This window comes from Geospiza fortis, unplaced genomic scaffold (genome assembly GCF_000277835.1).
Source record: "Geospiza fortis unplaced genomic scaffold, GeoFor_1.0 scaffold108, whole genome shotgun sequence".
NCBI classification, from domain to species: Eukaryota; Metazoa; Chordata; class Aves; order Passeriformes; family Thraupidae; genus Geospiza; species Geospiza fortis.
The window spans coordinates 1,797,497-1,824,354 of record NW_005054439.1 but is presented as its reverse complement, the minus strand read 5'-3'; the positions used below and the strand labels follow the sequence as shown (position 1 = coordinate 1,824,354).

At 37.2% G+C, this 26,858-nt stretch overlaps 1 protein-coding gene across 1 annotated transcript in view; it reads left to right on the top strand.

Annotated features, from left to right (window-relative positions):
- LOC102041411 (calcium/calmodulin-dependent 3',5'-cyclic nucleotide phosphodiesterase 1C) overlaps window positions 1-26,858 on the top strand; it is a gene marked incomplete at its 5' end in the record, with an annotated part of 54,592 nt that overhangs the window by 22,899 nt on the left and 4,835 nt on the right. Inside the window, 5 exons of the mRNA XM_031062177.1 lie at window positions 2,892-2,973; window positions 8,794-8,914; window positions 10,075-10,250; window positions 13,476-13,772; window positions 17,046-17,120. Of these exons, the coding sequence (XP_030918037.1) occupies window positions 2,892-2,973; window positions 8,794-8,914; window positions 10,075-10,250; window positions 13,476-13,772; window positions 17,046-17,120 (751 nt within the window). The remainder of the gene's footprint in view (window positions 1-2,891; window positions 2,974-8,793; window positions 8,915-10,074; window positions 10,251-13,475; window positions 13,773-17,045; window positions 17,121-26,858) is intronic.

Genomic DNA, 26,858 nt, shown 5'->3' with positions numbered 1-26,858 from the left:
CCTAAACCATGATATTGAGAACTACTACTAGCCAAGGGGACTATGGTTGTAGGGAACCTGCTTGACCTAGGATTGGAAATGTATTTCCTTATGGTCACTTATTGCAGACCCTTTCCTTTCCCTTCTGCTAAGTGTTCTTCAGAGACATGAAGCCTGACTTAACCTATATTAGAAAAGATCCCCAGCTCTGTTGATTTCCCAGTATTTTGAGATGTGACATGGCACAGGTCTTGATACATCAAGTGACCATTCTGTAGGTATGAAAAATTCTAAGTACAGAACTGTTTTTTTATACTCAACATGTTTGAACATATCTTAAAGCAAACCTTAATTGATTAGTTCTACTAATGCATTTTAGCTAGCCATTAGGAAGCTGCCCAAACAGCTTAGAAACCAAATGTTTTTCTGAGCAGTCACAAAGGCAGGCAGGTGTTCTTTCCAAGATAATTAGCAGCTGTGGTTTTTAGAAGGTCTAAGGAGTAAGAGAAGAATTATGAGCTGGCATTGAGAGGTGTTTTTTCTGAGTGACACAGCTGACACAGTAAAGGAATGTTACTTAGAAATGTTTCTGTGTTTAGTTTGTGTTTTACCCTGATATTTGTATATCAGGCTCCTAACATAAATCAGAATTGTTCTACAATAGAAGGATACTATTGCTTGTTGTTCCAGACAAAATCCTAACAGAAAATATGCACCCGTTTTATGTATGTTATATTAAGAAAAATAAGAATTCAGCTCTTATATCCACAGAAGCCTTTCTCTGCCTATGTTTCCTGAATATTTTAGCTTCTATTTGACATTAGTCAGAACACTGGCAAGAAGTCCAGCACAATTATAATGACCTGCTAATTTAAGTAAATTATTTTACAGTATATTTAATAGGCTATTTAAATTTGAATGCTCTGTTGGCGGTACTGCAGCTCTGTTACCCTATACATATCTTCTCAACATAAAGCAATGTTATAGAGTGACTGAATTAAATTAACAGGCCTTTTGGACCATGTGACTTGAAAAACTGGAAAACTGGGAAATATGGGGTTATAACACTTGATCTTCTACCATCCTGTGATTCTAGAAAAAGACTTTCACTTCTGAGGGCTGGTAGGCATGTTTGGATTTATGTAGTTAAAATGTAAATGTAATCTAAAGGTAATGTGAAATGTCGTATTCACAGCACCATAGAATACCAGGTTGGAAGGAAGCTGAAGGATCATCCGGTCCAACCTTTCTTAGCAAAAGCACAGTCTAGATGATCGAGCACCTTATACAGCTGAATCTTCAGAGTGTCCAGTGCTGGGGAATCCACCACTCCCCTGGGTGGATCATTTTAGTGGCTGATCTCATTGTGAAAATTTTTTGTCCTGTGTCTAATCAGAATCTCTTCAGGAGTAACTTGTATCCATTACCCCATATCTTTCCATGTGCCTCATTGTAAAGTGAGGGTCTCCATCTTCTTTGTAGCTACCCTTTAAATACTGGAACCTGGAACCTGGTGATAAGGTCTCTTTTAAGTTTTCTCAAGGCTTAACAATGCAGTTCTCTCAGCCCTTTCTTACATGATAGGCTTCACAGTTGCTTCATCATCTCTGTAGCCCTTCTCTTCACCCTCTCCAGCCTATCCACTTTTTTTTTTTTTTTTTGCATGGGAGGACCAAAACTGCACACTGTATTCCAGCTGTGACCTGGCAGGTGATGAGTAGAGTGGAATAATGATTTCATTATCTCTGCTGGTGATGCCCTTGTTGATGCAGCCCAAAATTCTGTTGTTTTCTTCACCAGAGCACCACATTTGTATTAGCTTTTAGCCCAACAGGATCCTCAGGCCCTTTTCCACAGAGTTACTCCTCAGCTGGGTTGTTCCCAGCCTGTGTTGTGGTCCTGGATAATGTTCTCCCAGGGGTATCACCTTACATTTATCCATGTTGAACTTCATAATGTTCTTGTAAGCCCACTCTTCCAGCCTATCCAGCTCTACCTGCAGGATGACTCTCCCTTTAGAAGTGTTCCCTTCCCGCTTGGTTTGGTACCATCAGCAAACTTCACCAGGGTACACTTGATCCCATCATCCAGATCACTTGTAAATATATTAAACAGCATTGGGTCCAGTGTTGAATATTGGAGTATCCCACTTGAGACAGGTTGCTAGTTTGAAAAGATGCCCTTACCATTTGTTTAAGTATGAGCCGTAGTAGATTCCTCGCCCGATGTGTAGGTAGATGCAGATGAAGAAGAAGGAGGCCACTTGCTGACAGGCTGGGGCCTGTCAGCCAGTTCCCCACCTGCTTCATGGACCACTTGTCTATACTATAATGCATCAGCATCTTTAGGAGGAAGCTATTGGAAACCATATAAAAAGTCTTGGAGATATCCAGGTAGACAATGTCCACAGCTTGTCCCAACATCAACCAAGCAGGTTACTTTCTCATAGAAAACTTAGTGTTTTCTTTGGAAAAAATTACTAATGTGCATCCAGCCAGTCTTATCTAAAAGATGTGCAAAGAACTGCAAGCCCTGAAAAATCAGTCCTGACAGTGATGTTTGCTCATCAAAGATTTGCTCTGAGAACCGATCTCTCTGGAGAACTGCAGTGAGAAGCATTCTTGTGCTCAAGGGGTTTTTAGTTGGTGCATAGAAGTACCAAACAAGCAGGGAAAGGTCTAATGAAAAGTCACTGGAATCAATATGCTTAATTCACTAAGTTCTCCTTGGACTATAACTTTTCCATCGAGACTCAAATTCTCCACAATTTATGTTAAAAAAACCGCAATCTAAACAAAATCCAAACTTAATTAAAGAAAGTAAAATGAGAGGCTTTTACAGTCATGACATAATATATGAAAAGTGCAATGTGTCTTGTCTTTTTAAAATTTCTTCTCCATTTTTTTCTCCAGGGTGACAAGGAAGCAGAACTAGGGCTGCCCTTCTCTCCTCTATGTGATCGGACATCTACTATGGTTGCTCAGTCTCAAATAGGTATGTCCCTTTTGTTGCATGCAAAGTAGCATCTTAAAAGAAAAACTTCATCTTCTCAATAGTACTAAGATCCTAGTGATATAATTTGGAATTATGTTAAAGAGAGAAAATAAGGCCTAATGGCATTATTTTCCCCAGATCAACAATTCAAAGAGGAGCCGTAAAATTTATGGTGATGGTTCCAATACAGTAATCAAATTACTTGTGATGTGTTTGCAGAAGTAACTACAGTACCTGGTTATGACACTTACTCCATGATTTTGTGATTTGTGAAGACAGGGCACACATGAGAATATCATGTGAATGAATGTCATTGGTGTATATGGAAATGTAATGTCAGTTCCTTTGATGACCTGGACAAAATATTTTATTCCTTTCACCCTTTGCCTCCCAATGCTTTAAACCAAACATTATTTTTCACTGAAGCCAAGCAACTAACAAATCTTTTTCTGTGCCACCAATTCAGAAAAGGAGATCTTTTTACAGATGCACTAACAGTACTTTTTCTACCACTTCTTCAGTTACTGAGTGAAAAAGTAGGGGAAGCATGAGGCAACAAGCCTCACTTTTAATGAAAGAACAGGAGGGGCTAGTAAAACTATTCAGGGGGCTTGGTACAATGAAGAGAACATGGAAAAGGTGGATTTGTGGGTGGATTTTATACCTTCGAAGTAAGGGAAGAAGGTAGATGAACATGTTCCAGCCTCAACTGGAGAATAGGTAGCTAAATGGAATGAAAAAGGAAAGATAACATGGACGCTAAAATTGCGAGAAGTGAAAAAACCAGAAAGATAGAAAATGTACTAAAGAAAGCAAACAAAAATTTAAAGCAAGAAATTTCTCTCAAGTAATGAAACAAAGATTTCCCTGAATCTAGGAAACTAGAAATTTGTATCTTTGGCTAAGAGCTATTTCTGTTTAAAATTATTTAATTGTTCCTGGTAAGCAAGCCATTATCTCAGAGACAGCATCCCAGACTTTACTGGCTTTGGAAATTTAGACAATTCACCTAAGAATCTGAGTTTGAAGAGCCCTATACAAGCCTGGCCTGGTTACCAGGCTTGTAGCATTTACTCCTCTGGAACAATAACCTACCAAAAACTGTGTGTTCTGCCAGTAGCTTGGTGGAGGAAAGAAGCAGCAAACTTGAAGTGCTACAGTCTCAGCTGAAACTCATGTTGAAGACTCCTGGACATAGGCTTATTGCTGTGCTATGGGAGAAGAAAAACTCTCCCTCTCTGGTTGATGTGAGAGAAGTTACAGGTAGATACTTCTCTTACACATCTGTTTTATCAGCTTTCAGATATGTTCCTCACTCCTTACAGGGAAGAGGAGTTTTGCCTTCCCCAGGGTCCCTCTACATAGGGTTGTGTATGCTTGGGAACCCGTTTTCCTGGTCCTCTCCTTTTGGTCTCCTTTGTTCAGAAAGACCACAAGAGGAAAGAATCTTCTGTTATGATGCCCCTTGTGTCAAGCCACTGCAAAATTATTGTTATATAAAACCATCAGAAATACAATTTACCTTAGAGGCACTTGTCAGTAGGCAAAGGCAGGCATATTTAGTCATAAACTATTTCATTTGTGCAATTTAGTAATCCATTGACATTAATAGACTACTCTTTATTTTTGCCTTCTACCATTATAAAATTATTAATTTCTCAGTCTGCTGCACTTTTTGACAGTGTCTTTCTTTATGTCCCTTTTGTTAAATGGCAACCACCTGTTTTCTGGTTATCTGCTGAGATAAGACTTTCAAAGTTGTAGGCTAGATTCTCAGACAAATAATCTCCTTTCATTTATTTATTTACCCAATTAATAGTCTCAAAAAAATGTTTCCTGGAATAGTAATTACATTTCTTTGTGGAAGTGAGTTCTTACTGAATTCCAAATTGTGCTATTACATGGTTGGACTTGACAATCTTAAAGGTCCTTTCCAACCTTAGTGATTCTGTGACTGTCATCTGCACTAAGCACTAAGCCATCAATTCTCCCAAATTAAAAACTTTTGTTCTTAGTAAAATATAATTGTGCTTTTGGATCTATCAAGGACACAGCCTAGAAATTGTGTTCTAGTGGCTTAATTTGTTTGTAGTTGCTGATTTGCTGCTGTAAAGTCACTGTAGATGCAACAACAGTAGGCACACATTTTCACTAATTAAAGATTCTCACAAACACAGATGACAGGCTTTGGCAGTATGGTTTATGGAATTAAGCAATCCAACAGAAAAAAAAACTCCTCAAAGGAAAGAACATGTTTCTCCTGTTGTGTCAGGTTATGAAAAAATTGTTCCGTTTAAACTGATGAATAAAAACCCCATGAATATATATTTTTGAACTTTATTTTGAAAACCTATTAATGTTAACAATGATGACCAATTTATCATCCCTTTTCTTATTCAATAAAACGACTATGGCAAATGTTTCTGTACCATAGTGAAGTACAAAAACTGGGAGAGTTATGTTTGGAAGTCAAGCTGCTTGCTCAGAGTGAGGGAGAGAAAAAAACTGCAAAGAAAACCTGACCAAGACTTTAATATTTTCCAACAAGCATATCAGGAGCTAAAACTTCTCTGGCTCAAACTCTAGGAAACTTGTGTAACTGAAGATCAGCCTTTATTGTCATTGTCCTCTTTCGCAGCTGATATATGCAAGAGTATGATTTTTTTTTGTCCTTTTACTGTCAAGAAATAAAAATGCACTTTCAGAAAACCGTGGATGAAGGCTAATGAGTGCATGCTGCTGATTTTTTCTTTAAGGTGAACTTTAGAGAAACTGTCCTCTACCTATTTTTTTTCAATGTTGATGTTCACAGGTATAGTGAGTGAACACTAGGCATATGCCTGGAATTCACTCTTAGCATGCAGCATTAACTGGTAAAATCATCTTAGTCTCTAGCATACAGAAGTGTTTATCATGTTCATTCTGTTAAAGGAGAAAAAGGATGATAAACTGGTCATTACCATTAACAGGTTTTAAAATTCAGGCTCATTTGATATTCAGGGTTTTAAATAGCAAACTAAATTACTGTATTTAAATCTCAGTGTCTTCAGATAAAGAGGCAGAGGAAACAAGGGGAGCAAGGCATGTGGGAATATGGCAAAAGTTACAGAATGCTTAATAAAGTCCTAATTTCTTTTTCTACAATAGCAGGTTATGGTTCCAACTTTATTATAATCCCTATTTTAAAGTAACATAGTTGAATAACTTACTTATTAATGTAACAGGTAATAGAGGAAAAAAATGCTACTTACCAAAGGAAAGTTGTTCTATGTATTTGAGTTTGTTTACCTGTGGTCCCTTTTGGGACCTCTGCTCACCTTTGTTGATGAGATGCAAGACATCTCACATGGAAAACTTGATTCATAAACACAACTGTTTAATGTGTTTATGTGTAACTGTTCGGTATCTCACAAAACAGATCCCACCATCCTGCTGCTGAAGTTAGTGATGCATTCATCTGTCTGGTATCAGAGATTTGCATGTCTCAGTTTTTTTAATGGTAAAGGAGCAAATGGCAGTGGTATTACTTGCTGAGCAGAATGACAACGTACTATGACTAGGGTTTCTTTGGTCATTAGGAGGTAAATAAGTTTTTGAGTGAAGGAGAATAGAAGAGACATATAGACAGCCAGACACACAAATGCCACAAATGTGTAAATCAAGTTTTCATGATCCTTAGGATTCCTGTGGCACATTTAGCACTGTTCTAAGTTGGTTTCTTAAAAAATTACATTAATTTTGCTGGGACTATCTGCATTGTGGTCTAGCATACAATTTTCCATTCAAGCTTTATATTGCATGCATTTCTGATTAACTACCTGGGAATTCTTTTTTTCTAAATTTTACTAGATAAGTCTGATACTGTGTTATACAGGCACATGATTCACATGTGCAGATAAGACTGCATGTGTCCCCAGATTTACAGACTATAACGTAAAAGTAACATTTTTATTTGATTGTCATGAAAATACACTTAATAATCCATCCTTTTCAAAATTTAGCAAAAAGATGGGGAGGGAAATGGAACTAGGAGGTTGCTCAACTGCTTTGCACTCAAGATGTGGATTGAAGTGTGAATTCAGGTGCCTGAACCATATGATCACTTCTTTTGATGTTCATGTCATCATCAAGAATCGTCAGTAGCATAGAAATATATCATGACTTGCCCAGAAAAATTAAAATATTGCTAATGAAAAATTAATTCTTAATAATTTAAAAATATCTAAAATTTGTAATAGTGGGGGTTTGTAACAGTAGTAATTGTAACCTGAATTCCAATGTGCTTTAGGGAGGAATCAAGGACTTTGTTGTTTTCTTGGCTACCTGCGGCACTAAGTAATTTCATAAACGAAGTACTAAAAGAATTAGGGAAATATGTAAGCTACTCACTTCCACATTTTATTCATGTATCTTGGGTTGGAAATGGAAGATGTGGCTTGGGGTGTGTATTCTATTGCCCTCGGTTAGAGGTGGAGCAGTTATCTTCTGTTAATCTGACCACCTGTCAAAACCAGGTGGGGCAGTTTTCCTTATCTCTTCCACAACCAATCCTCCCTCCAGAATATATCTTCTGTTAATGGCCCATTGAGTCTCACTGCAGGACTGATAAAATTACATCATCCCACTGTGAAATGCTCCACCCAGGGGGAGGAGCCAAGCATTCCTACCTGGATATAATCTGAGATTTGAAACACCAGAGTCAGTCTTTCCACTGGATTCCCAGAGGAACAGCTTTCTTCCCAGAGGAAGACCAGGCCCATTTCACCACCACTGGATCTTCAGAAGAAAGCTAAACCCTTCTACAGGGGTTTCAAAAGAACTGTACTATATCTACTATATACTATTCTACTGCTTTCAAAAGAACTATATCTATCACTCCAAGATTACTGCAGCCACCATTTAATCAGACTACCAACACCACCCTGACTGACAGTGAGTCAGGTCATATTCTGACTCTGTCAGTGTTGTTTTGTATTACTGCATTTTTATTTCACTTTTATTTTTTCCCTAATAAAAAACTGTTATTCCTACTCCCATATCTTTGCCTAAGAGCCCCCAGTTTCAAAATTTTAATAATTCAGAGGGAGGGGGTTTACATTCTTTATTTCGAGGGACCCTCCTGCTTTCGTTAGCTAGCACCTGGCCTTTCAAACCAAGACATCATACAATTTAGATTTTCTGTCATCTCATAAACTTATGTCCACAAAGCTCTTCAGTCTGCATTTCCTGACATTCAGATCAGACCCATATTCGTTTCTGTCAAACTATATACTGAAGTAGAAAATATTTTGGTCTTTATTTTTTCTCTCTTTTTTTTTAATATTAAAAAATGTGGGAAAAGCATCTAGATCTCTTTTATTGTCACCAAGAAAAAACTGGCCAAGCACTGAGGAGAGGGAATTCACAGCAACATATTGATGTTGTAAGGGAGGTTCAAGGTTATTGGTATTATTGCTATTTCGTCTTTGAGAGAGTTCTTCTTTGAAGGTGAACTTTAAGTTTTATCAAAATATACTAGGAATTTGACTTCAATATCACACTACTCCTCTTATAAAACAAATCTTGATGAGTTTATGTTTTGATTTGCCAGAATTTCTTTCCAATGTTTAAATAGGTTCCTTTCATTGCATGCTATATTGAGGATCTTGGGTCAGGGATTAATGTATAATTCAGTTTTCCCTTTCTAGTATTTGCCCATCCTTCTTTCAAGGTATAATTTTTTTACTGTCATTTACAGTGTGGTCATCTGTATTCACTGAAGCAGAGATTCCACATAAATCTTCCTCTTGCCTGCTTGACTCTGCTTGTGTTTCTGCTCAGGTTTCATTGATTTCATTGTGGAACCCACCTTTACTGTGCTGACTGACATGACAGAGAAAATTGTGACGCCGCTAATTGATGAAGCTTCCCTCTCTGGCATGTCTGGATTTAGGCGTTCCAGGTGAATAACCTTGCACCCTGTCCCTTCACTCTATGAGTTGCCATTGTAATCAACTGCCCTGATTTCCCCCCTCTTCAGTGTATGTCTTTCTTGTGCCTTAAAGACCCATGTCTGCATTGTCAACACTGCAGCTCACCTCGTGAGGTAACTTTGTGCAGGGAAAGTGCAGCCTGGAGGAGATCCAAGAGGGAGGAGGGTAATATCAACCTGAGTCATACCTTCTAAGGCAAGGAGCACAAACGGTTGTAGCCATGCAATCAGATACACTCTCAGTGCTCTGAGTCACTGTCAGAGGGAATGTACTGAGAGTAATTGGGAGGAACTTGTTTCTCCACGCCTAGAAGTATGAATGGGATTGAAACATAAATGATAGCTGGAAAGAATAAGCACACTTTTGTGGCAGTATTTAGGGTTATGCAAATGTGCAAAGAATCACCACAATTCACCTGGAGTTTAGGTGTAGGAAGTCTTGGACCATTCAACCTGTACTGCTATTTTAGAGATACTACTCTTTTAGTAGTTTAATTGACAAGGCATATCTTGGAATTCAAATGCCACGTGGCTAGTGATCCCTAGAGTAGGGCTATCAATTCAGGATTTGCTCTTCCGGGTGACTTTGCTCTTGGGCAAACAAAGACCAAATACTAATATCTTTCTATGTCAGTAATCTTGCTGTCTTTGTTAAAATGTTCACAATAAAGCATCAAAAGTCAGCTGTAGGATCTGTAACAGAAATTAATGCCTAAGCCTCAGGTGAAGTCCCCAAGCCCTTGATAGAGATTTGCCTGTGCCTAATACCTGCCATTGGTGAAATTTAGGAGATTCCTTCTGTGACATATTTGATTTCTAGAATTGGCTGACTCTCCAGTAATATTTAGGGAGTGGAAATACACAAAAAAAGTAGTTACAGCACTTAGTGAAAATGAATGCCAAAAAATAAGACAGGGAAATGCAGCCCTTTATTTCTAATACTGTCTCAGGTTGTACTCTTTACTTTAACATTGGTTGTCCTGGGGTGGGAGAGATGGGAAAGATAAGGGATTCAAGCTTAGTTTTTCCAGGGTAGCTCTATTATCTGACTTTCAACCATTTTTTTCTTAGCTGTATTTGAGTGTATGGGATGCTAATTTTTTTCTGTGTTTTGTGATACTGTGTCCTAGTTTGAATACCATTAGTCCCTCTGAAGTAAAAAGATCAAGTGTCAAGAGCACTGGGTGTGAAGGAAGTGCCTCACTCAACTGCTCCATACTCACTGTGGACTTCAAATGTTTTAAAGCCACCTGGACTGAGGTTGTGCAGCAGAACAGGGAGAAATGGAAAGCACAAGCCACCAAAGGTAACAGCCAGGCTTCTTAGTGAAAGAATAAAATTGTGTTGACCTCTTCTTCCTCAAACTCATCTTCAGTCTGACCATTCTCAAACTGTTAGTTTGAAAGAATCCACCTATTGAGTTCAATAACCCATTCTGAATTCAAAAAGATGGGAACATTGTTACTCATCTGTGCCTTATATTCTTCTTATGCTGTGTAAGTGTACATAACAGAGACAAGGTGAACAATGGGAAGAGAAAAAAATTTAAAGGGAATTCCCCTAAAGTCACAGATCAGACTCAGTGGGTGCAAAAATAGTTGGAATGGTATTTGAAAATCTAGATTTATCTATATTTATAGATAAATATAGATATAGATAAATATAAAAGATATATAGATAAAAATAGATAAATATATTTATATATTTATTAATTGTTCAGGTTGCAAAGGGGTGGTACTTTTAGAGATGGATGGTAGCTGGGGGATAGTTCAGAGGAGAAGGACAGAATATTCTGTATTCACATCTGGTTTCATATTTCTGGTGATAACTTGGAAAATTAATTAGGAAGTAAGCTGAAACTGTATGTGATGTCATTGGTCTGGGAAGGACTGCTAATATTTCAGAAGAATATGAGGGCTGTGTTGGTTGAAGGTTGACTAGGGTTCAATACTGTCATGAAACTGAAAAACATCCTGACCAACATCCTACTGCCACTGAAAAAAACCAACCAACAAAGCAAAGCAACACTCCCCACATACACACACTAAAAAACTCCTCAAAAGACTTTCCTTCTAAGACCCCTTTGGCATTCTTCTCACCTTTTCAGCAGTGACAAGGCCCTCAGTGTTATGTCCAGTTTTGGCCACTGCAGTTGGAAAAACATATGAACCAGTTGTAGACAGTGCAGAGTACAGCAATGAAAATTATGATAACTTGTTTATAGCTAAGAAAGTGTATAGATGTATGTTTTTTGAAGACTACTGCAGCTGCAAAATAAGGAAACTATTTTTTATTCAAATATCTTGGACCATTAAGAGGAGCAACAAGTGGCAGGTTATAGACATTATTATAATGTCTAATAAGTTAGACATTAGCAAATCTCTATTATTTGAGATCTTTTGGAAATACTGAGAGCCATCTTTTGAGAATTATTTAGGTATAATTTTCCCTCAGCTCAAGGGTATGAATGATTGTGCAAGGTATCTTAGAGCCCTTAGGTGATTGAGACCAGATTTGGAGCAAAAAAAAAAGAAGGAATAGGTCACTGTTTTTTCTTTTCTCCATGAAACTGGGATACAATTTATTCTCTGATCTGAATGGTTGTTGTTCAATCCCTTATTTAATGGAGTTGTTTTATTTCATATATGGAGTTCATATATTTCATAAATGGAAGGAGTTTGATTTTAATGTAATATGTGACTGTGATTTAGGGATTTGGCACCGTTCTCCAAAGTGTCAGAGCAGATTTGTTTCTCTCCAATTGAAAGACCTGTCCTAAGATTCAGGAAATCATGTATTATTCAAAACAAGTTTTCCTTTGTGATTAAAACTTGCCATTAAGGAAAAACACTTCATGGGTATTCCAGGAAGATGAAAACAAATGCATAATTTAAAATCTATTTCCCAGGGAATTTTTTTTTTAGTTGTTTGGTTTTGGTCCACTTTTTTTGTGGGTTTTTTTTTCCCTGGTGTATGTTTTGGGGTATTTTTTGCTTGTTTTGGTTTTGTTGTGGGTTTTTTGTTTGGTTGGTTTTGTTTGGTTTTTTTTTGTTTTATTTAGTATCTAGCGGTTCCCTATGGACCAAATTAAAGCTAACCAAAAAAGCAAAGCATGTAACATGTTCAGTGTCTTGCGATATAAAAGTGATGAGTGAATGAAGTTACAATACAGGTAACTAGTTTTAAGAATTTAATTTCACCATATATTTTCTTGACTAAGCATAAACAGTATAAAAATCCTATGTGCAAGACAGACTTGTGAGGGACTTTTACATAATTTCTGTGTTTCTAGGTACATTTAGTAGTACAAGCATGCATACTTTTTATATCCTGAGAGTTATACAAACATACAGCCCAGAATTTCTTTGTATGGGCTAAGGACTAATTAACTGGTTTTGCACTCCACTTGCATCAGTATCTTTGCTCAGCTGCTATTTTCTATTGACTTGCAGCAAGTTTCTGCATCACCCTCCTTGCTTGTCTTGTAGCAAGGCCTACCACACAGCAGGGGCTTACGTTGCTGACCCTTGACAAACTGGTGTCTTGCAGTCAAGATGCATTGCCAATAAAAACAATTATTATTAAGAGAATACAGAAACATTTACTGTTTGTTGACAGCGAATAGTAATTGGGGATCAGAAAGGAAGGAACCTATTAGAACTATTTTTGTAGCTAATACTATAATAAATTATTTGTAAAATACTGTATTCCCTTTGGTAATGGCATTGTCCCTAGAAGCCTCAATGAGCTGTTTTTAACCTATGATATTTATAAAAATTTTCTCATACTGTGTGATAAAATTGAGATCATTACCGATTGGGGTTTTTTTGCCTAAATGGTCATCATGAAAGAGCAACAAACAAAAGAACTGACGAAACAAGCACTCTAATGTACAAAGCACCATTTAGATAAAGTATTTTCTGAACTACTTTTGACAAGAGACACTTATCCAATGGTGTTGTAGCAGGCCCAATTCTCCTGAAACAAAGTTCTGTCCTGTGGTTCAGGTGCAGAATAAAAAAAAAAGCGCTTTTTTTCAGATCTCCAAATGAGAGGAATCCTTCTGTATGCCATGAGACCCTGAGATTAGCTCAGTTGTTTAGAGCATGAGCTTGACCTCTGTATGGCTCATTCACTTAAAAGTTGCATTCTATGGATCCCTTCGTACTCAGAATATTCTGTGAAATCTGTGAGACATCCCTACAGCCTTCAGTAGCTAGTATCTCTTTTTGCCATTCAAGAATTTTGAGTTCACCTTTTCAAGGTGAATTTTAAATGGGAAGAAAAGGACATACACATAAAATACATTTAGGAAAACCAGGGTTGTCCCCTGAAAACCAGTTGTTTTCAGAATATTTTGTTAAATGTCCTCTTATGTTCTTTTTCCATTGTCAGATCAGTTCCTATATTTATCTAAGTAAATTTGTTTGCATGTGAAAAGCTGAAGTAGATTTAGATACGTGAGTTGTCACATTGACTGATAGCTGTGACTTCTTTCCTTGCTTGGCTGCTCTCTTTGCTGAGGATGCAGAAGAAAAGGCTAAGAGAGAAGCAGAGGAAAATGCTTATCAGGGAACAGATGAAAAGGAAAGAGATGAACATGATGGGAAGCCAGGTGAAGGTGTCACAGAAGCAAAGACAGAAAAGAGCAAAGAACCAAATCCTGGGGAAAGCAAAAGGACAGATTCCAGTAAGAATCCTGTAAATGGCGCTTGGCAAAGTGGTATGAGCAAACACGAAGCCTATCAAAGAAAAAATGCAGCTAGGACAGATAAGAAAATGGATCCTCATCATACTATGGGAGAAGAGAAACAGCATGTCCAGAAAGGTGAGTTCTCTTCTTCTACTGAAACATGAATCCAGCCCTAAAACCAGTAACCCACTTTAGTGACAGGGGAACCTGATGTCCTGAAAAAGCATTCCTGGGCCCAGAGTCTCTTCCTGAACATAGGCATAGTCACCTACATATGGGAATCAGAAACTAAATTAAATTCCAAATAGTGTTCTTCTGTAGATGGGGTTCACCATCCTTGCTTGGAAAAAGGAAAAATTAGTTTTTTTATGGAACTGAAGTAGCCTCTTATGATACAGAGCATGGAAAACTGAAACAAATAACCTGCTTCAATGAACATTGTCATTGCTTGAGTAACTGATAGGAGAAGCCAAAGTTGTCTTCTAAACTCATTTTAAAGCCAATTAAATGCATCTTTGATTTGAGCCTCAGATCAAAATATGTTTTGGAACAGAGAATTTTTCTCCCCTCTTTTTTTAGGATTTATTTTATCTCTCCTTCCTTTGTTCAGTTTATTTTTTATAAGGACAACCACTAGCCTTTATTTTTGAGGGTTGTTTTCACAGAAATATTATTCCAGTTTTTTTAACTTGCTGTGGAACTGAGTTAAAATAAGAATCCCATTCTGCACCCAAAAAAAGTTGGAAAAAATGTTTGAAAATTCCATTACACATGAAAAAAACTTACTAAACCAAACAGAAGAGATCTCTTGTCTCTTGGCCATTACACTGTCCTTTCCTGCACAACTCCTACTCCCTGGAGCCAATATAAAAAAATAGCATTACAGCCACATGTGTCTTGTCACAAACTTGGCTAGTATCATACAGTCCAAAAGCAGCAGTAAAATCACTCAGAAGCCTCGTTTTAGAAAAAGACTGAATGGGCATTTAGGCTTTGAAAGTCCAGGCTCAAGCAGTGAGTTTAGATGGCAGGGGATGCAGAAATTGTGTTTAAAACATTCCTGATATTATTCTTAGGGTTGCTGGCCCCGTAATTCCTTTGTAATTAGGGGTTTTTTTTAGAATGGAAGGGTTGTGGGATCAAAGCTGTCATTCTCTCTATTGTATGGGATGTTTCTTCAGACAGTGTTACATGTGTGAACATGAATGGGCCCCTCAGGAAGACAAAAAGGTCAGGGACATATGAAATGCGAGTTAGACTGCACCAGACTTTACTTCTGCAATCTTTTGTTTTGCATGCTTCTAGCAATATGGGAACTAAGTGTGCTCTAGTGATTTTGCTAGTACTTTTTTCAACAGTCTGTCTCTGCTGCCGGTGTCAAAAGTGCTCTGAAAGGAATTATGATGATTTCTGAAAATTAGTGTCTTCCTCAGGAAAAGAAATTCTTTTCCTTTATTTATGGGATAAGGCCTTTATGAGGAGCAATCACTGCAGAGTCTCTGGGGACTGATGAAATCTTAACATTCATATGTCTAGATTTACCACAGCTTCCTTTATGCCTACATAGTAATATCTCGTCTAATATATTTGTCTGATTATTTCTCTGCCTTTGTAATCCCTTTCAAAAAGATCATTATGATCATTATTCTGCTCTTCTGCTGGCAGGGTAGATATTACATTACTTGAAAGTCCCCTTTTCATTATATTCACTGAAAGTTCAGAAATTGTGTTATCCTGTGACTTTAAAATCTCTCTGTCATACACTGCCTTGTGCTTTCTTTGAGAGATCAAACTCTGAAACAGTGCATGTGTAGACGTTCAGCATTTTTTCCTGCACACACTTAGGGTCAAGCAACTTCTTTATGCAATGGTCAAAAAAGGTTTGTTAGCTCATCACTACCATCAGCTGTATGATGGCAGAAGAAATACAAGAATACTTTTGTGCATATTAGTTTCAGTTGAAGACTATGCCCTTTTTTTTTAAGACCACCTTAATCAAACAGACACCTAAACTCTGTTGGATCTGCTCATAACCTCTCTGACTCCAAGTCAGTGGCAGTCTGATCAGCTGAGGAGGGTGCTGCTTGTTCTGTATCATCTTGCATTCATTTTTTTTTTCACCCACACAGTGAGCTTAGGAAGATAAACGTGAAAATTTTGAATAAAAACTGAACAGAACATGCTTTAGTTCCATCTTGTTAAATATTTTAGGGTTTGAAAAGCATTCCTCTTTTATACTATGATGAAACATAATTGGAGAGAGAGATTGATCCACTACTGTCCAAGAATAATGAATATGCTAATGGTTAAGGCGCACTGTGGAAGAGGGAGACCTCATTTCTCTACAATTTTTCTCTTTTTTTGAGCTGTTCCAAAAATAAATATCCACTGCCCATGAATATTGGGAAGGCAGATAATATCCTCTTTAACACTTAATACCTTTAATCTTGATCCAAAGGCTAGGAAGTAGTTATAGTACCAAAAATAGCAATACAAATGGAATAAGCATCACTGTAATACAGCCACACATGGAAAAAATTCTGAAGTGAAACTTCTACAGCTTTTTGTGTTGATGTGTGCATCACAAAAGGAAAAAGACCCTTCTTGCTGTTTGGATACTGCAGCTGAAATAGCTCTGTTCTGCTACAGCTTTCCATTTAAGTTTTTATTTTATCTAGCATTCAACATTCTCATTCAATGAAGGGATGGTCTGGTAAGATCTGATGTGCTTTGCTGTATGGCTAATAGAGGACCAAAAAAAGAGTCACTCTTAGTTGACATTCCTAGCTTCATAAAATACACCCCATCTTAAGTTGCTATTTTCATTCTGCATGAACCATTGCTCTGCCAAAAGCCTTGATTTTTTTGTTTGCTACATAGACTCTAAAGGCAATGATCAATGCTAGGATGATTGTTTCCTGATACCAACACAAATGAATCGATGGATAAAAGGAATCTGGTAAGAGAAAATAAGGCAAAATTACATAGTTGTGTTAAGGGTATCTAAGATGGTTCTTTAAAACAGACACTTATGATGAAGCCTTGCAGGTTCTCATTTCTTTGGAAAGCATGAATGTTTCAGACTCTGAAATGAAGCTTATGATCAAGTTTTTAATGGCCAACATACAGTCAGAGGCATTGTGAGTTTGCATATAACTTTAAAAGGTTTTGATAATTAGAAGAAATTTATAAGTGGATTTTAAAACTTGCTTATCTGTAGGAGTTGGATACATGTTTTCTGGTGCTTTGTTCTATGGAAATCTGTTAATTAAGATATTTTTTAACTCAGACCTTTCCTCCTAAGGAACAACATCTCCTTTGGTGTTGCAATTTCATTGAGTTACAAGCATTAAAATGCACTCTGCATGCATTAAAATGCATTAAATGTTTCTTATTGCTTCTTTCTAGGTGAATCAAAGGAAGACAACAAATTGGACAGAAAATATAAGTGTAGTGTGGGGGATGAATCAAAGAAAACAGATGGTAAGGCAACATTTTATTGCATTTTTGACATCTATTTTTACATGCAATCTGTTGTTTCCTAAATGTCTCCAGTTTATTCTAAAATGAAAAAGAATGTGTGGTAACCAGAAACAAACTTAAACAAACAAACCAGAAACAGTCATTAGATTTGAAAAACGCCATTGAAGCATTATGAGGGAAAATCATTCCTTTCACATAATGCTTAGTACTACTAAGTTCTGCTGGTAAGCCTTATCCATCAAATTTTGGGCAGAGCCTGAAAGAAAAATCCTGGGTTATTAGAGTAGCTTAATAGGAGAAGCAGATTCGTGAGATTCTATCCTTCTGACTTTGTTCTGGCCGTATTCTTCTGTCTGTAAGAACAGGACACATTGGACACGAAGAAAGCAGACTGAAAAAAAATGCTGCACAAGAGATTCTATTAAGGATGCTATTGAAAAGGGAGACTACTGAAACATTTTTAAACTGTAGCAATCCCAAGCCATAGGATGGTTTCATGGGCATCTGGGAATAATTTCAAGTGAGTCTGAGCCTAGTGTAGAGGTCCACAGCCTCAGCAGTTTGGAAAAACATCTCTAAGTTCTGCAGTGTGTTTACACTTTTGCACTTCCTCTCCTGTGTACCACAGGCCCATGAGACAGTATCTGAACCCACATTGCTTCAAAGACTGTTGCTGAATTATTAGGTAGCAAAATAAATGCAAACAATTTTTTTCTAGCATTTTCTTCGTGCGTGTATCAGTGAAATTCGCTGAAATGTAACTATTCCCAAGTAAGTTTAATACAGTGCTTTGTTTTGATAGTCAAAACAATCAAAATTATTTAAATTCCTACTGCCCTAGCAAAGTGGTAAGTAGGAAGAAAATATAATAACTCAACTAAACACATAGAAAATTTCATCTAGAAGCATGTATTAATTTCAGACACATAATCATGTACTTTTTCTTAAGAGACCCCTTAGTAATAATTATTTAAAAAATCAGTTCTTTTAAGAGGTCATGTTACTTATATACTTGAGTTAAATATCTGTCAGGAAAAAGTCTTGAACAAGTACCAATCACAGCTCTTACTGCAGTCATGCAGAAACTAAGTCTAAATACTGAAATAACATATGACTCTTCAGCTTTTCAGGCGTATGTGCAGTTCCATATGTAACTATCAAGGCTCCAGAAAGATTAAAGGGCAGAATGACTGCTCTCCCTACTCTGATGGGTGGTGGCTGAGCAGCAGTTGTGCTGGAAGGGTGCTTCTTTGCAGGACCAGGTGAATGCAAAAACACTGGTCCAGGAACATGGGCTTTTTAGGAGGACTCAAGAGCACTAGCTCAGCCAAGAGAGTAGACTCATGACTCTCTAACTTTGAGGAAAAGGTTACATTTGAAGGCCTTCACTCTCAAGGTCTTAGAAAGATTAGGGCTACATATTTATTTGGGCTTGAGGACTAAGAAATGAATGTGTCACAGTAACTTAAGATTGAAGATTGAGGATGTGAATTTGGTCTTTGCAAGTTGCTTATCTTTGGTGTTATTTATATTCGTGATCTATTGTCCTGTAGGAGACAGCTAAGTTAATCTCTTTAGGGAAAAGACTGGTACCATGGGACCAACTGATTACAGTGAATAAGCAATTCTAACCATGCAAAAAAATTTGTAGGGAGACTGCTTCTGTCATTCAGACAGTGTAGAGGCAGATTATAGCTAATTATCTAATTGATAAAAATCAGAAAAAATACTATGAATTATGCACCTTAGAAAGAAAAACACTGGAATAGCACTTCTGCTTTGCCAAATACTGCACAACCTGTTGTATCCATTATCCACTTCAGAGCAAATCTCCTTAACAGCCATGTGAGGGGTATGGAGAAAGGAACATTATCCATGGATAATACATAGCTATTGGCAGACTACTAAATTGTTTACTTGAACATATGCTTTCTCTTGTGCCAGTGCATGGTCTTTCACACATCACATGCTGGAAAAAAGATTAAACAATTCGAAAGATTGAGATTATGGCTATGATGTGCTCACCACATGTAATTTGCTGCTGGGTGAAACTCAGCCTGGACTTTTTTCAGGGTCAAGGGTACTTGGGTTTTAAAACCTCTGTTCTGTTCTTGGGTTTTACAACCTCTGTTCAGTGTGTAGCTGGGGAGTATTTGTATTAAACAGGCCCATTTGTGTATGTTTAAAATAAAAGCTTTAACTTTCTCACCACTACCCTTTTGCATCAGCTGAAGACCTGAACCCAACTGACAACACTCTGTCCTACTGCACAGGCATCCTGCACCCAGAAAAGAAAGCTGCAGACAGTATTTTGCATAAATCTTTGCAGGATATGTATCCAAGTTGCTTTTTAAATTATATACAAAGGAAGCTATTGTAATATCTACTTATAGACATACATACATGCCAAAATAATTCTGATATGCTTGTCCTTCTACTGCATGGGGAATCTAGTGACTAGTCTTCTTCTCATGTTAATCTGATCCTCATATTATTGTTGTTGGTTGTTTTTTGGTTGGGTTGGGTTGTTTTTTTTTTCCTGCAGGAGATACTGCTTGTTACCCACAACTGCCTTTTTTCTCAGTTTCAAGAAAATGAATATGGGGATGCCATTTCACAAATAAAGATACATACCTGTCAGAGACATCATCAGCACAAGTGTTTCCTGTGGGATAGAACATTGTTGAACCATTTTGGGAAACTGAATTTTCTCATGTGAAATCATTGATTGGCAAGTCTTTGAATGGAAAATTATAACCAGCCCATGGACATAATTTTTCTTTACATTCCAAACTTTTTTAAAAATAATATTATTTTCTAATAAAACTAACAACAAATGAAAAAAATATTCTTCCCCATTACAGACTTGATATAAGCAAGAAATTTTTTACAGTAATCGTGGCAAACGACTGGAACATTATCTCCATTGACATGGTAGAAACCTCATTCCTGGAAACATTCAAAGTCAGGTTGAACAGGGGTCTGAGCAACCTGATCTAGTTGTAGATATCCCTGCTCATCATTGGGGTGTTGGGCTATATGGCCTTTAAAGGTCCCTTTTCAACCCAAACTATTCTGATTGTATGATCCTATGATTAACACTTTCACAGGTAATTTCTACCACATCCTCATTTTTTTTTCCTCACTGGGAAAAGATTCTGCAATGTTAATGCAAAGTTTTCAGTATAACTTCTTGGTTTGGGGAAAACAGTCAATTCAATCAAATATTACTCTCTCAGGTACCAACTGTAGATAAATATAAAGTTCCCTTTTTGTGTGTTTGTCCTAGGAACTTATTACTCTAGTGGCAATGCGCATTTTTAGCATGGAAATATACAGGATGTTTGCATCTTCAACAGCTGGTACATACAGTGAAAGCCTAATGTGCTCTGGCTATGTGATGAGCAGTACTGCCACCTCATGGTCAAAGCAAAACGTGTGTTTTGACAGATCTGCTTCAGTACTGCATTCTTCTATGCAGTGCAACACACTAGAATAGAATATAGTCACTATAATATAATGTAATATAATACTACATGTAGACTTTTTAATATATGGACTATATTTCAGATATGGAGGTTTTAGCTTTCTTTATTTTGATTTTTTAAAAAGATATAATGTTGCTTATAAGTAGTTAAAAGCTTTTCCTTTGAGTTCTGTACATTGCCCATGCCAACATGTAGAGCTACCTTTCAGTCTTAATTTTTCTTGATAATGATTTCTTGATCAGGAAGTGAAAATTTCCCTGATTATTAAGTTAAAGCCTTCATTCCTTTCTGTCCCAGTTGTCCCAAAAATAAAGTGGCAGAGTAGCTGGCACAGATGTTATCTGACAATGCCTTTGGTATAGGAACATGGTGGTGAGAAGACACCATGATAAGGTGTCTACAATTATTCAGAGAGGGTTGAATTAACAGGATTCTTCCCAGCTTCATTCGCCAAAACTTCTCAACCATTGAATATTGACTGTCTTTGCAGCCTTCTGCAAGATACAATTTTTGTATGTGTCAATCTAGCCAAGACCATGCCATAGCAATGAGCACTATGTCTGATGAAATCCTGCTTATGTAATATTCATGATTCTGATGTTGTTTTAAAACAGGTTACTCAAACATATAAAAAAGAGCATGTCTATGTCTCCTTGAGAGAGGTAAGAAGGTAAATTACAGGTCATATAAATAATGGTGTCATTTCTAATTCTGCTTTGAAAGATAAACTGATCTCTTCTTATTGTCAGAAGCAAAAAATCCATTTCCGTTTGTAAGGCAAAGACATTATATTTTTCCTTGCTGCTTGATAGTGCTCTGCATATTATGTGTCATAATCCAGCAGCACAGGCAAGTTGGAATGACTGTAGTCTAAGTCTACTTACTAAAGACAATTTCCTTCCTTTTCTCACTTCTTTTTTATGGCCTGTTACCTGAATTACATTAACAGCTATGGCTCCAAGTTACAAATCAGAAAGACTTGTTAGGTTCTGGAAAAACTTGTTTGAAACATGAAGGAATTTTGCCTTCCCAAAAGACATATTTCACTGTAATCTATCTCTGCTGAGCAATTGTTCCATAGTATTGCAGTATAGGATAACTGAGGGGGGGTGGAATAGTTTCTGTAGCTTTTAAAATCCTCTTTGTGCTTTTTTGAAAGAAACCGTTTGTCTAATTTAGCAAGTGGCACCTGAAGCAAGCTGGAATTTGCATAGAAGAATGCATTCTGAAGAAGGTTTTATGCTGTTTTAATAGCAGATAAATATGATATTTGATGCTAAGTGCAAAATACATTGTTAGTATCTAGACCAGGCAAACAGTACATCACCATGGTATGCCTGCTTGGTGAGAATATACGGAATATGTAAAAAGGTATCTTTTATAATTATGCAGATGATTTTGCAACATTTTCGTTTTGTGTGTTTGTAAGTCTTATGGAAGGCACCTGGTTTTTCCTTTGAGACTTTCATGTGTCTCTTGTTTAGCCTGCTTTTTATTATTCATAGGACCCTAGATACATGGTTGTTAAGATGCTGGATTGCTTTTTGAAGCTACTTTATATGACAAGCTGAAAAATTGAGAATTCAATTTGTCTTGATTTAGGTGAATATTTGGAATATTCAGGTGCATGATGAAAAAAAATCATCACTGGAGGCAACTTAACTAGGGTTTTTTGAGTAGTTACCTGTATGGGGAACATTTTTCCACATGACGTCTGGTCCTTTAGATATATTTCTGCTCAGAGATGACACATGGTTGCATTGTTCCTCAGGGATAACATTCATGGTCCTAGAGACGTGGAGCAATGTGTAATTTATACAGTGCATTGCAGAAATTGTTCCTTGATTTTGTACCATGAATTAATTTATTGCACCAGTCGGGGAATACAGCTGTGATTTTGCTTCTATTATAGTCCTCATCCCATTTAGGAAAATTTGCCTGTGCAATGATGCATAGAAATTTTCCACTTCAGCAAGAGGAAAGTCCTCTTTGCTGCCAGCTGCAAGAATTATGTTTGGTAGAGTGACAATCAGGCTTCTTTTTCCTGACGCAACACTTAGTCCTGAAAGAGAAACAAGATCATGTCTTCTCATGAGAAGAAGGAAGAATATGAAATGGCTCTTCAAAAGACATTGGTGACATTTAGATTGCATCTTCAACAACTCACAAAACAGCTAACTTCCAATTTGAGCATACCACCTACAGGAACCAGACAGGATGACTCTTATAAGGTGTGGCATCCCATCCCAAAAAAGCAACATGCACATACCCAGATACTCATGACTGAAAAGTCTAATCTTTATTACTTATTAATTGATCCATCACTAGGCTATTCAATATTTTCTCTCCTTCTAAACCACTCCTTTCCTTTTCTTAACTTCAAAACCTGGTACTTGCAGGCAATAACAAATATAGAAGAAGGTCAACAACTGTTATCAGTTGAAAAGTATCTTTTTTTTAGTGTTTAGGAGCTTAAGTGTAATTAAAAACAAGTGATAAACAAAAACTGAAGACATATTGAAAAAATCCAAATGAGAATTTTTGCTTTGAAATGGTTTTTCACATTTTTATCCGCCATTAAGTAAATGGTAAACAAAAAAACTTTTGCTTTAGTTAGATGAAAAGCTCAGCTTGATCTTTTATTTTCTATCTATCCACCCCACTACCCTACCCAAACCCCAATCTCCAACAGACATTTTGCCATGCAAAAATACACTAATTCCTTGTGTCTGACCCAGAGCTAGGCGTTATCCTAAGTTTTTGTTTTAGTCACTCTGCCAAAGAAGCCCAGTGCTTATTACAAAATTCTAATTCACATATGTGACTGGATACCTTGCTGGCTTTGATTCTCCTTCTTCCTGTGGAAGGTTCTATGATTTGCATGGTAAGATTTTGGTAGTGGGATAGGCTGGAGGGGTGGCTTTTCTGCTAGCTTCTTTCTGCTAGAAGCTTCCGTCATGTCTGACAGAGCCACTGCCAGCCAGCTCCAAGATGGACCCACCCACCAAGGACAAGCCCATCAGTAGTTATGAGAAGTCCTCCCATGAGGAGGAAAGAGCAGCAGAGACAATGTTTGAAGAATTGATTCTAACCCTCATTCTCTGTCCTTCTGTTCCCTGTGGAGGAATAGGTAGAGAATCAGGAATATAGTTAAGCCCAGGAAGGAGGGAGAGGTGGAAGAAAGATGTTTTAAGATTTGGTTTTACTTCACATTAGCCTACTGTGATTTTAATAATAAATTAAATAAATTTTTCCAAGTCAAGTATGTTTTACCTGTGACAGTAATTGGTTAATGATCTCCCTCTGCCCTTATCTCAAAACATGATCCTTTCCTTATATATTCTCTCCCCATGTCAAGCTTAGGAGAGGAGTGATAGAGTAGCATCTTGGGTCTAGCCAAGGTCAACCCACCACACAACTCATCCCCCTTGCTCCTTGAGAAGGACTGGGGTTCTTGTTTCCATCCACAATGGAATATCTCTTTATGAAAACAATTATCTAGCTTTTACCCCAAGCATATGCAGAAGTTTGAATTATGTTTGATTATCAAATATAGAATAAGATTTTGCACCTAATTTTCTAGGTGGCTTTACCTAGTAAGTATCTAATTTCATTCATACATGCTTTATTCAGGAAACTCATTAATTACTTTGTGTAATCAAACCTTTGCCAGTGTATTCATTATATTTTTATCTGCTTAGATATATTTCCATAATATGCTGGCAGTCAAATGACATATATTAAACCAAAACTGATCTCTTTCATCACTGATGTTATCCTAGGTCAAGTGGAATGCAAACTGTCAAGCCAACATAAAACTCAACATCAGTGTGAAAAGAGCTAGAAATTTGTAGCTTCATGAATTATTTAGGCACAATTATGTGCCAAAGCTCCAAAACCAGGATATCTTCTATGCTAATACTATTTCTCATCATAGAAAAATTGATACTATGCACTTGAGTTGTGTGCTAAATTGGAGTGATGTTATTTAAATTCACTTACTAAACAAATATTCAAAACTTTTTCCCAAGAGCATTTATTCTTGTTTTCCCTTGCTTTAAAGAGAATGCAAGCACCTTCAAATAGCATTTTGTTTTCTTTGAAAAAATAATCACTCCAAAATTTCTCATTCATTAGACACACCAATAACAGAGATGAATTAACTTATGATGCATATTTCTTCTTTATTTCATTGATCTTCTGAACTTTGCTTCTTAGGCCTCATACATCTCTCAGGCAATTTAAGAAAGAAAATACCATACTATACAGAATTTATTTCTTCATGGTCATAATTATCTTTGAAAGGCTTTCAAATGGCTTTAGTAGGAGACAGGATGATCCAGTCTGAGAACTGAGTTCTTAGATTTCAACATCTTTGTTTTATTTTGAGCACTAGAAATAGCTTCAATGGTCCTTTTGAGGTGGAAAAGCTGCAGATTATGACTAAACCCACTTTAGTATTCAGGGAGAGAAGAAATAACAGGTTTGAGGGAAAAAGCTTACAAAAAAGAAAAATTACTCCTTTATAAACTGTAAGATGCTGAGTGAGTCCACAAAGGAATTAAAAAGGAATTAAAAGTGGCAGATTTGGTAATCTGTCTCAGCAGCTGCAAATACTTCTGTCGTATTATAGATTATGTGAGATGCAGGTACTCAGACTACTATTTCACCTCATTGTCCACTGCATCAGTAGTAATTGTTTTATGATATCAAAGGCCATACAAGAATTTGCAATTTCTTTTGTCATTTTACTCAGTGCTTCGATGGAGCTGGCTTCTGGGGGCAGCAGGGCTTGCAATAAATAATCTCATTTTGAAAAACCTATGCTTTTAATTAGTTGGGCCAGAAGCTACTTTCAAACACCATGTCAGCTTTGCTATGAATGCTTGAACAACATTACTGGTTGTTCAAGCGTTCATAGACCAGAAGTCCCTTCAGCTCTCCATCACCTGCGTGACATCATTTCATAGAAGAGACCTTAATGAACAAAAACCAAAATTAGAGCATCTTTTTATTCTTCTCAAGTTTACTGTTTGCAAGTTTGTTTGGTAATTCCCTTCTTGGATTGTGAGAAACAGTGAGTAATTTTTCCCTTTCACATTCTTGGTACCACTAATAATTTCATTTACTTTTTGTTAGACTCTCTCTGCAACTCTGTTTCTAGGCTAGAGTCATAGCACATGAACTTTGTGTATTGAACTTTCCTTCAAGTGCAACCCTTTTGCTAACCACTATGTTAGGATGTAACACTGACAGTCCGTGTTACACATGTTCACTGCAATGTGACAAGAGAATCTCAGGTTAATGAAAATGAGATAACCTCTCTTTTTTTCCCTTTTATTTTCAATAGTATAGTCATGGATAATCGTGCTGCCATCCTGTGCTTCCTTCAGAATTAAGTATGGTTATAATGCTTCAGAATTTGAGCAGAGAAAACAAGGACCCTGCAAGAACCTCACACTTTCATTCATGGGCATTCAAGCAGGCTAAATAGATGGTGAAAAAAATGCTGAAACCCCTGCCCAAAGACTCCTTAATCTACACCATACTGTCCAGCAGTCTTCATTCAGCATTTATTTTTTTTAGGAAAGAAAAGTGATTTTTCTTTTGAATGCAATTTGAATACCATAGGGCTTGATAGGGGTCCTGATAGCCTGACCTGACACTGAATGCCACTGGGAAGCGTCTGTTTTGGTTTAAAATAATTTTCTTTAAATTATTGTCTGCCAAGGAAGGCAGGAACCTTCCTGGGATGGAAAATATGACCCCTTCCCTCCAAATTATTGTAACTTTGAAATTATGGTGCTTTAAGGCAAAGATATAGGGAAAGGAATAACAGTTCTTTACTAATATATATATATGTGTGTGTGTGTGTGTATGTATGTATGTATATAAAACAAGACAAACAAACAACAACAACGGCAGCAACAACAAACAAAAAATCAGAAGCCCGGTAACGGCCTTTCTCGGCTGCAGGCACTTTCCCTTTTGGTGCAGTTATGGTGACAGCCAGCAGGGGCGCTGTCGGCTCATTTCTGTGGCGCAACTTCAGCCCCCTCCGCACGTGGCAATGGGGGCTTGGGTAATGAGAGAGAAGGAAAAGGGGCTCCCCTTGCGAAACTTACGGGGAGCAGCCGGTCTCAGTGCCTCTCCGGGTGGCGAGCTGGTCTGTAGGAGGAACCTCGGAGCAGCAGGCTGTAACACCAGAGACAACCACACCCCAGGTGGCAAACAAAGTGTAGCAAACACG